General features: G+C 41.1%; 1 protein-coding gene across 3 annotated transcripts in view; it reads right to left on the bottom strand.

The window, feature by feature from the left end:
• Nucleotides 1–4,854: 4,854 nt before the first annotated feature.
• EXT2 (exostosin glycosyltransferase 2) overlaps nt 4,855–15,501 on the bottom strand; it is a 73,409-nt gene continuing 62,762 nt past the window's right edge. For all 3 annotated transcript variants that reach the window (XM_032111664.1, XM_032111662.1, XM_032111663.1), the window contains 3 exons: nt 14,908–15,036; nt 13,644–13,726; nt 4,855–7,604 (listed from right to left, as the gene is read on the bottom strand). In XM_032111664.1, coding sequence (XP_031967555.1) covers nt 7,466–7,604; nt 13,644–13,726; nt 14,908–15,036 — 351 coding nt within the window. In that variant the 3' untranslated portion in view covers nt 4,855–7,465. The remainder of the gene's footprint in view (nt 7,605–13,643; nt 13,727–14,907; nt 15,037–15,501) is intronic.

Here is a 15,501-nt window from a genome sequence, read left to right on the forward strand (position 1 = left end):
GGTCTCCTTTGCTTACTGCTCTGGAGCTGCTGCTTCCAGCAGAGCTTAAGCCTCACAGGGCTCCTGCAGGTCTCCCAGCCCTTCTCAGGCAGTCCTTAATGAGGCAGCAGGTAACCACAGCTGGCACAGGGAGAAGCTGACTTGGCAACAAGAGGCCACAGAACTGGGGACCCTCAGCTCTCCAGCTCCCTGTGCTGTGGCACCACCCCTTTTCCGCAGCACAGTCATGCTTGGGACACCAAGCACAAGGTCTCCTGAAGCCCAAGGAGATGACATCTGGGGCTGGCAGTGTTTCCCATATTCCCACAGGCCATCACACTCCCTCCCCTCCTAACTCCTAACTTTAGCAGAGGTGTCCAAGCCTCATCCACCCTCTCCTCCTCTGTGGCTTTGCAGGGTTTCGCAGAGGTGCCTGCCTGCAGCCAGAAGCCGCTCATTAGGCTGTGGGGCAGACTGAGCCCTCTCAGTTTCACTTGTCCCCACACAAAGGGAAAGGTTTGTCTCGGCCCCAGCAGTTCCTAGAGCACAGCTCTTGTCCCACTGTGCAGGAAATCTGGGTTCTGTGAGGGCCCTTTCTGTTGCTTGCACTCCATCAATAAACTCAGATGCAAACCTGTTTCCTTCTGACTGCACAGACCCACCAGCACTGGGACCAGTAAGAGTTCAAGTCCCTATACCCAGATGCTGGGTGAACTGGGAAGGGCCCTTCTTGTTCTGGCAGAACTGAGAAGGTGCCCAGCGGCTGCCAGCAACCTGCCAAGACCCATAGAGTCCCTCTGGCCTTTCTATCAGTTGTCTGGGAGCATCAGCTTGCTTCAGATGGTGCATGGCTGTTTTCTATCTCACAAAGAAATGGATAATGCAGGTGCTGTTGCAAGCTTATCCATTCCTCTCACTTGTAGGAGAAAAATTCCTTCCCTCCCCAAGCACTCAAAGCCAGATTCTCCAGATGTTGGCAGAGTTCAGAGTGTTGAGAGCCTAAAGCCAGTTTCAGTAACATCCTGCTTGTATGGGTTTACATCAGAAATTGCTCCTGGCCTGAATGATGCCAAAGAACTAAAAAGTGGCAGGACCCAGATTAGAAATGTGCATTTTTTTTCTTGAAGCCACACTTTCTTAGAGGAGTTACAGGAGTTATTTAAAACACATGGAAAAATTTCTCTCTGGGAGATGTGGCTACAGCTCCTAGGTTAATGCGTTCCTTCTCTGCTGGAGAATACGACTTTGAGGCAGGGCAAAGTTTGGGCAGTTTAAATGAAAAACAATTTTTTTATTCCTGTAAACTAAACAGATTTTCCTTTTTTCTTCCTCTTTTTAAAAGCAGGTTATTAACCTTTAAGCAGATGGATGTTCAATAATCTTCTCATTGGCAAGGAAGGTAACAGCCATGCAAGGTGCATCTACTTACAGCCAGCTGGAGCCCACATGTAAAGGTGTTGCATTTAATCTGAGACAAACAAGTGTTTATTATTTGTGAAAGGATCTTCCACTTTCTCTTGCTTTTCAGTTCGTAACTTACTCACAGGGCAAAGACAGATGCTCTGAGTTAGCAATCTGCTCCTTTTGCTGTAGCCTTGCTGAATTCCTGGATCTCATTTTACGGTCCTTTCTCCTTCAAACCTTTTCCCCTCCCTGTTTGTATGAAGTGTGGCAAAGGAGTTATTGTTCCCGTCAGTCCTCAGCTGAAGGCACCCGGCACTAACTGTGCCCAGCACCCAGCTGAGACCCAGCCCTCGCTTTCAAAGAGAGGTTTCACAAAATAAGGACCTGTAAGTTTACAAACAGCCAGCCAAGCAGGTGAGAAACAGTGGTTTTCTTGAGTGTATGGCACATATACACATGGACACATGGGAGGGAACACAGCCTGTGGCTTGAGAAGCTCAGGTATCTTTCCAAGGCATTATGAGCTTATCTCTTGGATGAGCATGAGATGTTCACACAGAGCAGCTGCATATCCATAAGTGGCACTTTGCTCAGTCAGTCCCAAGCTTTGGCTTTTAGTTTTACAGGTCCCCATCACTGCACGGAATGGAGGGGAGGGGCTAGAAGAGATAAGCTTCATCCTTAAAAGCACAGGGTGCAACAGAAACCACACCTCATAATGACACATGGAAAACCTCATGTGGGTCTGCATATCCCAAGTTCTTCATGTCTTCATTGGTCAAATGGTCCAGCTTTGACTTTTGTCCAGCCCGCCCTCAGCTGAAATTTAGGTTAAAAATCTAATAGATGTGGCTTAATAATTAGGCTGGTATTTTCTTAGTCACAACATCCCCCCTGCGTAGAGTCTGGTACTGAGCACTGATGCAAGTTTATAGACCTAGTAAAATCATAACCCAGTTGCCCTGATCTCTGTCCATAGCCACTACAGAGTTGTCATGCTTGTCTGGAGCAGGAGCACTTCCTGTTTATGCAAGTAAACAGGCATTTAGCGTGACTAAAGGAAATTTGAAGGACAATTACTGGATCCTTTTCCAGACAAATGAAGACAGCAAACAGGCAACCTTGCAGGAAGAACCTTTGAGCAGCACTGTTTTCAGTCGGAAAACTCCCTTCGTGCTGCTAGCTCCAAGCCAGTCCACTTAATTGCCTCGATTGTCCCTGTTATCCTTTAATGGGAAACATAACTCACTTTCAAAGCAACCACAAGAAGCTGCAGACAGGGGAATCCTGAAGATCAGCAGAGGTGGGACTGCATTACAGCCATTTCCATCAGGCTGAAATTACACAGAGTGCACCAGGAATGTCTCGAAATGGCTTCAAGCCAGGGCCTGCTGAAGCCTGCTGATTCCTAAAGTCAAGGCTAACAGTCCTCTGCCTTGGTATGAGGAACCCAAAACTCCAAACAAACAACAATTCAGACAAAAGTGTAGCTGCTCTGCTAAATCCCAGGCTTGGGATACCGGTGGTGAATCCCGTTTTTACCCACACATCTCCGAAGGGTATCCGACTGCCTCTCTCTGTTTTCTTATCTGCAGCTGCAGGTAAGAGGCTGATCTTACCCACACAGGAGGACCCTGAAGCTCAATTTCTTGCACTTAGATACAGGAGTGGCAGGCATCATAAAAAGAACTTACACCATCCTACAGGCACTCCCAACAGCATGAGATACAACTTAAGGACCTATGACTCAGTAGTAGAGCAAAAGTGTTCTACCTGAATTTTCTGCTAAGCAAATGCTATCTCTGTCACATGCCAATTTTAGCAAGAGGTTTGAAGTGACCACTTGCTCATGGGATGACTCGCAGATCCTACAAAGTATTGTGTTTGACATTGTGTGGCAGGTTTTGACAGAAATTATTATTTTCAGCCTAAAAATTGAAATGAAAAGGCAGCATAGGTGGAATAGTGGCCAGGATTTGCTCTGCTCTTTCCAGCTCTTCAGGATCAGACTGAAGTTAGCAACTGGACCAACTGGAGGCTCATTTTCTAGCATAGACTTAATCAAACACAAGTTTGCAGAATTTCTCTTTCTTGATTCACATAAATGAATGAGAATATCCACGACTACAAGAACTACACATAGTTTACATTTTAGTTTACAAAAGAACATACATTGCAGCAGTCATAGTAAAATTGAAATATGCAAATCTTCAAAAAGAAAAATGAAAAAATTCATACTCACTCTGTCTGATCTCTGGCTAGGGCATTTAATATCCATTTTCTCATTGGCACCATTGATTTTAGTTTTTCTTCCACGTATCATGCTTCAATTGTGAGAGCAGCTTCCATGTAAGAAGGCTGGACAGATTTATGCAGTACCCATTAACCATTCTGAGATCTTTTCTGATCAAAAGATGCTCTACCTGTGAGAAGTACCCAAGGTATCAGACATTTATTATGGAGGGCACTCATACCAAATCTTGGAGGTATATTTACATTAAAATTGCCCACCTAAATCCATTTTCATGTGTCTCAGGATAGCATCTTCCTAGAATGCTCAACACTCACCAATACAGCCTAAAAGCAAAATGAGTCAGAAGTACTGAGCATCACTTAAATCCCACCTACAATTATTTTGACATCTGTGTCTCCAAGGTCCTTGAGTTTAAAAGGCCCTTGAATGGATAATTAACAGGGATAAACTTGTTGCTAGAGTAAAGCATATTTGAACCACACCACCAGAAGCATTATGGATGGCAGGAGGTTCCAGAGCAGGAGCTGGAGATGGAAGGAGAGAGTAATTTGGAACATTAGGGCCTGAATTTTCACATCCTGTAATAAGATGGAGCGGTGAGGAAGGAAAAACTCATGCATTGTAGGAAGAGTTGATGATGCTAAAAATGTATCCTTAGGACTCCCCACGCCTGGCAGGGCAGGCCCTGCAGCACATCCTCCCTTGCTATGCACAAGCAGCAAGGTGTGCCATGCACACGCTGCCCTTTTGGGGCATGATCCACAGGGACTATGCTGCAGTGCTTCTGGAAACAAAAAGCTGCCACCACATTGGATTCCACAATCTCAGTGACTCAGCCAAAGCTCTCTTCTCAAAAGCACAGTTATTTAACATCTGCTGTATCTCTTTGCAAAAAAAAAAAAAAAAAAAAATCTGTTCCATATTTCTCCAAGATAAATGCTATTGTCAAATCTTGGCAGAAAATTAAAGTAACAACTACACTCCCCAAAAAGGTGACTGGGATGAATTCATGCAGAGAAAACTTCTGTTTTCAAGACAACCATCAAACTCCAGTTATGGGAAAGACAAAATATTGACAGATCTTTCCAAAGTGCGTTGTGGATATTCAAGTTTAACACAGATTTATGTAGTAAAAAAGCTTGCCACTGAAATTCTCCCTTCTGAATTAATTCATGTTTCCTTGTGCCACTCCAGAAGTGAAATACAACAAACACTCATTTGATTTTAATTTTTAATATACAATTATTAAGCTTTTTTGGGTATCATATATACAATGAAAAGTTAAAAATGGTCTTAATTTAAAGATTGAGAATAAAACCATTCCAAATCAGACATAGAATTACATCTTACCTTTACAGATTTTGCATCAAGAACATCACAATCATAAATGCAGAGGGCAAGTAGGCAATTTTACAATTTTTCTTTATGGTCAATTGCCCAATTTTCTCCACAGCTCTAAACAGACACAAATGGGGTTGTAAACGAGCTAGCCCTATAAAAGCAACTGTAAAAGGCCAAAGGATAAAACATGATTGTTAAGGGTCACTGGACGTTTTGTGTCAGGGGAAACTACTCAGATGCTCCTGAATGCAGACACAAGGACCTGTTACCTTTTTACTGACTGGAGATTATAGCTCAGCTTAGCAGGGCAGGTTTGGTTGTCTACATCTAAAAATATTCAACCAACTATTTCAAATCCGTAGCGTCTTTTACAACTCTGTGCAAAACAAACTTACTGAGAAAGAATCAAGAAATCACAGCAGCTTCACAACTCTGTAAAGAAGGTGTTATAACTCAGTTAAACTGCTAGGGCCTGCCAAGCTGAGATCAGCTCCAAAAGGACAGCCAAAACTGAAGTGACTACTGCACTGTCACAGCTACCCTTTTAAAGCAAACATGCTGGTATCTCCTGATGCTCAACCACCAGGACATAAATCAACAGAGAGATTCAGTAAGAAGGTTCGTGTTAATGAACCTGAAAGGCTGCAAAGGAGAAATAATGAGTAGCAAACCTTCCTCTCTCTTGTGATAGCCACTGTTCAGACAGCAGTTGTCACTGCAACAGCTATCCTTTTAGCTCCCATAGCAACTCAGGAATGAAACAAAGAGTGCAGCAAAAAACATTTACTAGTAATTAAACACTCCCAGAGAGTCGGATGATACAGTTTACAGGCACATCCCAGGGAGGTTATGAAGTGAAGCATCCCCTCAGAGCTATTGTTCCAATATGATTCTCATTCACAGCACATCCACTGCATTGGGCAATAAGATAAGTCTTAGTGGGGGTGAGACAAATAGGAGCAGATGTTTCCTGTTTCTAGCCTGACTTTCATTTGGTTTCTGTCATTGCTGCGTATCCAGCTTAGGAGAGGGGGTGAACTGTGATGTCTAACACTTGTCCTATTGTTTGGGGTTTGGCAAATCTGAGGAATAAGGTTGCTTGCACTGTAACAGAAAAACAGCCCATCAAGTAGAATGTGTCTGTAACCAGCAGCAACAGAGCTTTCAAAAGACAGTGAAATCACACTTACCTAGTAACAGACATTTTATCAGTGGAGCTAGAAAAAAGATTGCTTCCTCAGCCCAATTTAGGACCCTCATTAATATTGAAAGACAAGAGTAACAGTCCAGGCAACTTTATTTCTAATTTTGTTGCATGTAGTTTTCTCATTCAGGCTCTTTTCAGTACAGAGAAACTATTCAAATGCTCCTAAGAAATGTAAATCTTCTCCAAAAGACTTCCTAAGCTGTATGTTCCAGCCTGTGGCAATGGGTTCCTTTAATTACAAGCAAAGACACAACCATTTTTCCAACAATGGTAATTTACAGGAGTTTGTAATTGTGCATCAACAGTGTCTTACACATACACATTTGCCTGCACATTGAAGCTGAAACTGGGAATTCCTGCAAATATAGGTGTTTTATAAATTAGTACGCTTCTTGCTGAAGAGGATTCAGATGGGAAAAAACTTATTTCATACTTCTTCCCTATGGAGGGCTACAATGTAAAACTGTAACCTGATTGCTGGTTTGTAAGAAGAATGTAAGAAGACTAAAGACAAATCATTTTCGGCATAATACAACTAGTTCTGATACAGAGTCAGAGTCTTCTGCATGAGTGCAGCAGAAAACCTGAGATTTTTGCAGGAGGTGCAGCAATTGCAGTTCTGTCCTGCAGGTCTCTGCTTTGAAGGAGACTATCCTCCCAGCTGCTGTGTCTCCATCTCCATCAAAATAATTTAAGTAACACAAAATGCTTTGTTCTTTAAACTAGGTGAAAACAGACAGATTTTTGTTGGTGATGTTGTAAAAAAATAAACATTTGTCTCACATTACAGAAGAAAATATTTCTTACACAGTTACTTAAGAAAACAGTTAAAGCTCAAAAGACAGAGGCCCACCAGCCACAGAGGAAATAAACTCCTCCCAAAAGAGAACAGCTCTACATTGCAGACAGTTGCTTGGAATGGATGGATGCTCACTAACCAGAGAGCCTGCAGCACACTTGATAGAAGAGCTCAGTCATGCCAGTCAGACCACAAAGAGCAAGATTCTGTTTTATTCTTCCAGGCACATAGCCTCCTTTGGACAAAAGTGTGTTTGACATTTTTGGGAGAACCCACAAATAGACTCAATCCTCTGTGAGCAACAGAGAAGCAGTTGTCCAGATTTCAATTACAACTTTGTGTAATGTAAAAGGAAGACAAGATTAATTCCCATCTCCCTCAGATGCAACCCACTCTCTAGCGATTTTTGTCTCCAGGGCCTTAATACTCCTCATAGCACCTTTTCAGCTGTCGTGTTCCTCATTGAGGTTTGTCTCACTCCTTACAAGCTGCCAATATTGGGAAAGCTCTTCAGTTTCTCAGGAAAGTCATCTTTGTACAGGACGGGGTCAGCACGATGCTCCACCACTTTGAGAGGCATGGTCCCAAAGACAGAGGCAAACTTATTGATGCATTCAGATCTGGAGAAAAGGAAAGCAGTATAATTAAGAACTCCAACAACTGGGCTGGCTACCAACTCCCACACCAAAATAACTGGTAGAAACCTTCCCTCTTGCAATCGGAAGCATTTCAGCCATGCTGGCTACTAATAAATAAAAAGAGAAACTCACTGCAGAGAGAACAGGAAAGAAGCTGGTGTTCTTTGATTTATCCATTTAATCACAGAGACGAGCAAGGGGATGCTGGCAGCAGCACATGTGCACATGGAGGTCAAAGCTTCCCTTCTCCCTCCCCCTAGAATTCCAGTCATTCTTAAAGCAATGTACATGCTGTAAACCAGAACAGATTAACTGCCAACATGTCTCTTAAAGGGCCACTGTTGGGTCAATTTCATTTATAACGAAGGTTTTGCAAAAACCAAGGCTTTGTGAAAACAGAGTTCTAAATAAAAAGTCTGTCTTTTTTCAGGCTTCTTCAGAAGCTCTATCTTTTCCCACAAAAAAATAAACATGCCTCAGAGAATAGGCAGAGCTGATTGTACTACAACTTAAAGGTGAAGCTGAATTAAAACTATAAAATGAAAGAAACTTACTAGTTTATTTTCCTTGTCTAAAGAAAGATATATTGAGCAATAAGGTATCACATTAGCACAAAAAAACTGGACCACTGATGACTCTTTCAGTTTTAATAATATCAGGTGTCAGTAACGTGGAAAGGAACAGCCATGTTCTTCAAAAAACAAGCAAACAGATGTTTAACCCTTACATTGCTCCTTTAACTCTTTTACTGAAGGGCACTGTACCTATGGAAGCAAGGCAGAGAAAACCTGGCTTATCTCACCTCAGCCAATGCTCAGCGAACATTAGCTGCCTGCTGTATAAAACAGCTTTTAAGAAATTCAGATACCAGGAATCATGATAGCAGTTCCTTACAGATAACACAGAGAGCTACAAGAAAACCGGTGACATCTCTTTTGCCATTCAAAAAGGAAAATGGAAAAGGAAATGTGTACTTTGACCGAGCTACAGAGACTGATGTGCTGCAGGCCAGTCACAGAGCAGGTCTCTCGCTCGCCAACCACTGCACCCTCTCTGGACCCCTTCGAAGGGTTAGGGCGTCACTATGGCTCCAGGATAATTTTCCTCATCAGGACCTGGTCAATCACACCAACTGAGTGTGACAGTTCTGTGATGGGGACTGCTCAACACTGCCCCAAACACTCTTTTCAAGTAGATGGGACAGCAAGAGCAGTTTTCAAAATTATTTCCTCAGCCACATAGCTGTTTCAAGCTATAATGGTCATAATTCAGGCCATTTTCTGCCCTGAGAAAAGTGTCAGAAAACTACTTCATATGAAGTGATACTTGAATAAAATATTTATACAGGTAAGTGCTGATGCTTCACTTTCTGCTACCTTTCCATGCTCTCATACTTCATCCTACCTCACACCTTCTTATCTTCAGATTCAAATCATAGGAACCAGAAACAAACGAAAAGGAATTCAGAGTGTAAGACAAAACTGTGTACAGTGGGACACTGCCTCTACTCCTGTGGCAAGTAATATTTGCTCCAGGGTAGTACATCTGAAACAGCAAAGGAGCCATCAGTGAGGACTGAAGACCCAGGTAGCTGTTCAATATCTGCAATAACAAGGGGAACCATTGAGAGAAAGAGATTTGGACCTTAGCCACTGAAAGGCTGCAGTAGTTCCTGCAGACAGCAGGAACTGAGTGTTTTCTCCAGAACATTAAGCAGTTTCTGTTTCCTCCAGAACATTAAGCAGTTTCTGTTTCCTCCACAAGATGCCCACCGTGAGATACCTTAAATACATCTGATTTTCAGATAAAGTCAGACTTCTAAATAATCTGTTACTGGTAAGAAATGTGGTTAACTAATCCATGATGTGTATTGGAGAAGTCTCATGGCAGGAAACCCACAAACTTCACAGGCAAGGAGGTAGATGCCCTGGGAGATGTGCGTGTCAGAAGTTTGCACAGCTGTTGGCCTTCACTGGTTTCTGGAATACAAGAACACTTTCAGTCTACTAGTTCAAATCCTGCCTTTGCCAGTAATGACTGAAAGACATTGTAATGTAACAGCTGCTTGGTGGCCGGTGTGAAATGAATTCGTTATCTCAGCCTGCTGCCTGCTAGGCAGGTGTCCACATCAGACCAGCCATTGTCACAACCGGAACTAAGTGGCACCCTCAGAGCAAAAGACAAAACTAAATGGATAGGGCAGACAAAATTGACCTCTTCCCTCCAGAGGTTACACTCCCAAATAAAAAATGAGGTCTTATGAGAAAATACCAAGATGGGATCTTTCTACAGCCAAACTTATTTTGGTGGCAAGTCCATTCAAGGATGCCAGTACAGTATCTTTAACCACCAAGAAAAAATTTCATTGTTAAAGAAATGGCAAAAATGAAAAATGGAAAAATTAGTATGTTCTAAACACTCTGGCTGAAGCAGAAGTTAGTCCTCCACAAATAAATATCAAATTCAAAGATCAGAAGCATGCTTTTTTAAAGGAAAGAAATGTCATGCACAAGCCACAAAATATGTTTGAAAGAAAGACACTTCTTTCCAAAAATTTCATCTCTAGCACTAAATCACTTGAATTCTGAAGTCCTTGACACTTTTGGACAATATAAACCAGAAAGCATATCCAGAACATTAAACATTGAAAGGTAGGTAGCCAAGAGAATGTAATGTCATCTCAATATGGAGGGAAGGTGTTTCTCTTGGTTGTGTCAATAGTTTCGCAAATTCAAAGTAACAGAGGCATGTTTGCTTCCAAGAACTATTTTTTTCCCCTTGCTTTGCTGACAACATGCAGTTGTGCTCAGCTCAACAAGAAATTGTGTGAACTCAGAAACTGAGAGCCCCATTGCCTTTAGATGACCTTGGTGCTCGTTAAGGTCTCTCTTAATCAGGTTCCTCGCTGTTATAATCCAACTAACTTTTTGGCAGGGTAACCATGTACCTGCAACCTTTGGCTAACTGTGACCTGGTCAGTTTTCCTCTTAAGGGAATGGCTTCCTATTTTGACTCTAACAAACACTTACATGTCCTAAATAAAACACTGCTGTTATTGTTGCCACAGAAGCAGCTCAGCCCTTTGCTAAATTTACTGTAGTGGCAGTTGCCCTCTAGACTGCATTTTACAGAGTTCTCCATTTTTGAGAGCCAGATGCCAAGATGCTAAAGGCAGAAAACTTGTTGCTACTTAAACACCTGTAAATACAGGGATTATGAGACCTTCCTACAGTTTCTTCTGTGACCTGAGGTAAAGGCTAACCTAGGGCAAGAAGAGGATTCTCGCTTCAAAGCTTTCTTCAGTTTATGTGCTCTAATGATGGAGTTCGATAACCCTGGGGACTGAAGTCTTCTTTTTATTTCAAAGAAATTACACAGCGAGAAGAATAGCAGAGTGGCTTCCCCATGATTCGGTGTATTGCTAAAAGAATAAAATTTCTTAATAGGAGACAGAGTTCAACTGTGCCATCTTCCTTTGTCTCTGCTGGACAAGTCAAAATGCTCAACAAAACCAGTTAGTTACACATCTCTTCTGGACAGATCTCCACAACTGACTTCTCAAACCTTTTCCATTTACAAAACCAACAGGCAGTTGCTGGGCATCTCTCTGCTATTTCTGAACCAGAAATGTTGTACACGTACGTGACAACCCCGATAAACTGCCTGTTTCCCAAATGGTAAGTTGATCCCTGGATATCCAGGCAAGTAATTAGCTCAGACTACCTGTTTGTTATTTCTGAATGCTAAAAAGCACGGAGTCAGGCACTTGGGGAAGCTGCAAGTAAAGCTGATAATGGCTCTTTGCCTGACACCTCAGGTATTGTTCTTGATACCCAACACTGTAAAGTTATCAGTACAAAGTTATTCTTTTATAGTGACAAGGATTCCCTGATGCATGCGTTTTTTTCCATTCAGCTCCTCTCGTGACCCTGAAAATAGTGTATTTATATATGTATTTATAGATAGACAGACAGATAGATATGGGAGCCTTACTCACTGCTAGGTTAGGATAATTAGCTCTAGGAGTTGTTACCATTTATTACCCACTTTAAATTAATATCTAGCTTAGAAGATTCAAAAAAATAAGCCCTTTCAGATTCTCAAATAACTCCCTTTTATTGAATGCAGATGATAACACAGGGCAAGAGGGCATTAGGTGTAGCAAGCAGTATCAGTGTGATATTAAGGATTTTCAAAATCAAGTCTGAATATACCTAAACTATCTCTCCAGATTCTCCTGCATTCAGACTCTATCTCAGCATGTACTTCTTTGGCTGGGCAAATAAAAGTACGTGGATTTGCAGTCAATCTAACACTTCCCACAACCCAGTATTCTCCACTTTTCAAAATTACAGACAAGCAAGGCAACTGTTTAAACATGTTCTCAATAAACTGTCAATGACACTTTACTCTGAGGATACAAGAACTGCTCTAGACATGGAAACATGACCTTTACCCAGCATCATAATGCACTTCAAGGCAAAGAGCACTTTTTCATCTTCTGTTTTTATAGCATTTACCTTAATGAGAACCTAGTTCATAACCAAAATTCCCACATGTTGTGGTAGTGCTACTACTATGACCATAGGAAAGCTTAACTGGCTACAGGTAGTCCATCCTGTAAGCCAGTGCAGAACTGATAGATATGGGGGAACCTCTTGTGCTTCCCTTTCAGCTAACATTTAAGATCTACAAGACTTCCCTCCCTTTTCTCAAATTTTCCTGCAGAGTAATTTTTACCATCTTAATGGGGTATGTTTTACTCCTGACTTGCATACTCCTTTTTTTAATCCAGTCTTATTAAAGCCCATACAACACTTCAAATTTTCTGAGTTCTGCAGAGAAGGACAGAAAAAAGCTCACTGTTAAAATTCTAGTCACTATGTAAATTAGAATTAAAGTTAAAATTCTATCACTAGTAAGATAACCACGTTATACCTCTTCATGCAAATCTGAAGTGGCCTATTTTAAATGCAGATCAGATTTTTTTTGGTCATCTCTTAGAATCATAGAATCATCAATGTTAGAAGAGACCTTTAAGATCATCAAGTCCAACTGTCTGTTTCTTCTGGTGATTTCCTCCCCCTGCTTATCTACCCCATCAGTTCCATGGCTGCAAATGATTTCTCCCAAAGTTTGCAGGAAAGATGCAACAGCCCAAGATGCCTAAGGTGAGATGCCTCTGTCGGTCCTAAATCTCAGTTAAATTCCACTGAATAACTAGTGTGTACATTTATTGTCAGATAGCCCATTTCAACCACAGGAATTGAACAGCTTTGCAAAAGTGAAGAAACTTTCCCTTATTTCACACATTCAGAAGGCAAGGCAGAGAGAAGCCTGGTGTCTTGGTCAAGGCTAGAAAGCCCTTTTACTGTAAAGCAGGGAATGGAAATCTCATACTTACAAACTTCCAGTATTTCACTATAAGCATTCAGTGCCTTTCCAAATGCATACTTCATTTCAAAACTAAATTTTCAGAAAAATATGATAATGCTGCCATTGTTAAAAAACGCAACATGGAACTGTGCAGCAAATGCCCTTCACTAGTGGAAGCTATGTGCTTCCCAATCCTTGGAGAAAAGACAACGTACAAATATCACTTCAAATTCTTTTATTAATGATTTATATCCTTTCTACTCTTTGGTAAGATATCAGTTATCTGATTAAAAAAAAAAAAAATCATGCTTATTACAGTTCATATTCCATGCCAAACAGAACTGTGGTATTACTGACCATACTGTGAAGAACCTGAACTTCATATATGTGTCCTATAAGCTTTACAGCAAAGCTGTTAAAAATTATACCTTTCTAAAGTCCTTTTTCGTAGTAGTCTATTTTTCAGTGACACATCACCCATTGTAGGAATGACTTATGCTAATCAAATCCAAATCCATGTAACATTCTTTCAAAATTAGTAATTTATAGAAACATTATCATTTTTGATCCTAATTTAATGAGACACAGGATAAGATTCTAGGGATCAGAACAAGGCAATCAGAGAAATAAAGAGTGGTCACTCACCTTTCCACCATGTGTGTCTGGTCCAGTGATAACCCATCAATTGCTGTGCATTCAGGACATTTGAACTTCTTTCGTGGGGTCACCTGCAGAAAGGCACGCCAGATATTATCAAATATCAACAGAAGGGACATCAATCTCCTTGCACAGAGAGCAGCGCAATACCTCTGAACATGCCTGCAGTGTAAGCTGAGCTGTCTCAAAAAGAGGGGGTGTACAAAAAAAAAGCCACTCTGTTCCTCCATTCAGCTCCATCTGGCCCAGCTGACTGCAAAAATTCACAGGGGCCCAATAAAAACGGCTTGGAGGGTTTTTTCCTTCTGTAACTGAAAAGAAGTGGCGATGACAAGCTCCTTAATTCCTGTTTAATGACTGTTTTCTCACTGCCAAGGTCCCTGTATAAACACCATTTGTTCTTGCAGCCATAACAGCGATGAAATATAGCTTCCCATACTTCCCCGTAACGTTAATCCAACCGGCGCTCTTTTGCTCTCTTTGGTTAAGGGCCGACTGGCAAACTCTGCAAGACTCTCCGAATCGCACAGAGGTGCCAAATTACTCTGCTGTGCCCTCATACAGCTCAAAAGACTGCTTCAGCAAAAGTACACACTTTATCTTCTAAAGACTTTTCCAGGAAATGCAGCCACCAGTCCCAGTAAATGATGATGGACAGATGGGAAAATGGGCCCTGCTAATTGAAGTAATGCCTGGTGGCCTCTAAATCTCATTCCGAGTTGACACACTTTGAAATGAATGTACGGAGTGAATGTCTAGACCTGAAAACGTGTCGAAACATGTCAGGAAATTAATTCCGGGATAAAAAGTTCATTTAAAGCTGATCTTGCAATTAACGTTCTTGCAATTAACATTCCTATAAATCAGCTGTTGTCAGGCAATGATAGAGTGAGCTGTGGACAGTTGGCAATTTCTTTCCTCTAGAGATCTCAAATAGTTAAAATATATGTATGTGGGCATGTACATATACACACATATGTACAGCTGTCATTTAAATTATCTTCTTTATAGCTCATCTACATGGCTAAAATAGCCACCAGAAACAGCTGGTAAAAAACAATTCTCTGTTCCCAGTTAACATAAAAATTTTACTAGAGGGGCTTTTCTACCATGGAAGAAGAACAAGATACCATACTGGGGTAAAATGAGAGAAAAAGGAGGATTAAGTAATACATTGAAGCCTACTGAATAAATTTAAGTATGTATCTCATGTTTTTTAATTATGTAAACATAACCAACAGAAAAGTCCCACCTTAATGACTGATTTGCCAGTGACATTTGCTACGAGAAAATTCATGGCAATATCTTCACAATTCATATGCGCATCCACCCAATTCTTGATGTCTCCAGGCATTTTATAGGTGTAAAGATAGTTGAAATACTGCAGAGAAGAGAGAGAGAGAAAGAAGATAATTTTAAATACAGACACAGTAACTGCAAGACTAAATATTTCAGTTATGGAACAGCAGTTCTTGTCTGAAGGCAGTTAAATGATACTGCAGATAGAAAATAATTTTTGGGTGCTAAATTGCATAATTATTCCTTTCCTGACCAGCACACAAATTTCGTTTAAATTGGTTTTCTTTTCTGAACCTGCTAGCTACAAAGCTACATTCACTGCAAAATTTGCTATGTACTTTCAGGTCATGCAAACTAGCAAGAGTTTTGTAAGATCATACAGGTAAGTAATGATTTTATTTTAGAGGCAGAGACAAATCACTGGTTTTCACAGCAACTGAAAGAGGTCCAAGGAAAGTTTGCAATTGGTTCTCCGTTCTAAAGAGCATAATCACAGCACCACAAAAAGTGATGGAACAATGACAGAAACACATATAGATATTTTTTA

The sequence above is a fragment of the Corvus moneduloides genome, chromosome 6 (assembly GCF_009650955.1).
Source record: "Corvus moneduloides isolate bCorMon1 chromosome 6, bCorMon1.pri, whole genome shotgun sequence".
Taxonomy (NCBI): Eukaryota; Metazoa; Chordata; class Aves; order Passeriformes; family Corvidae; genus Corvus; species Corvus moneduloides.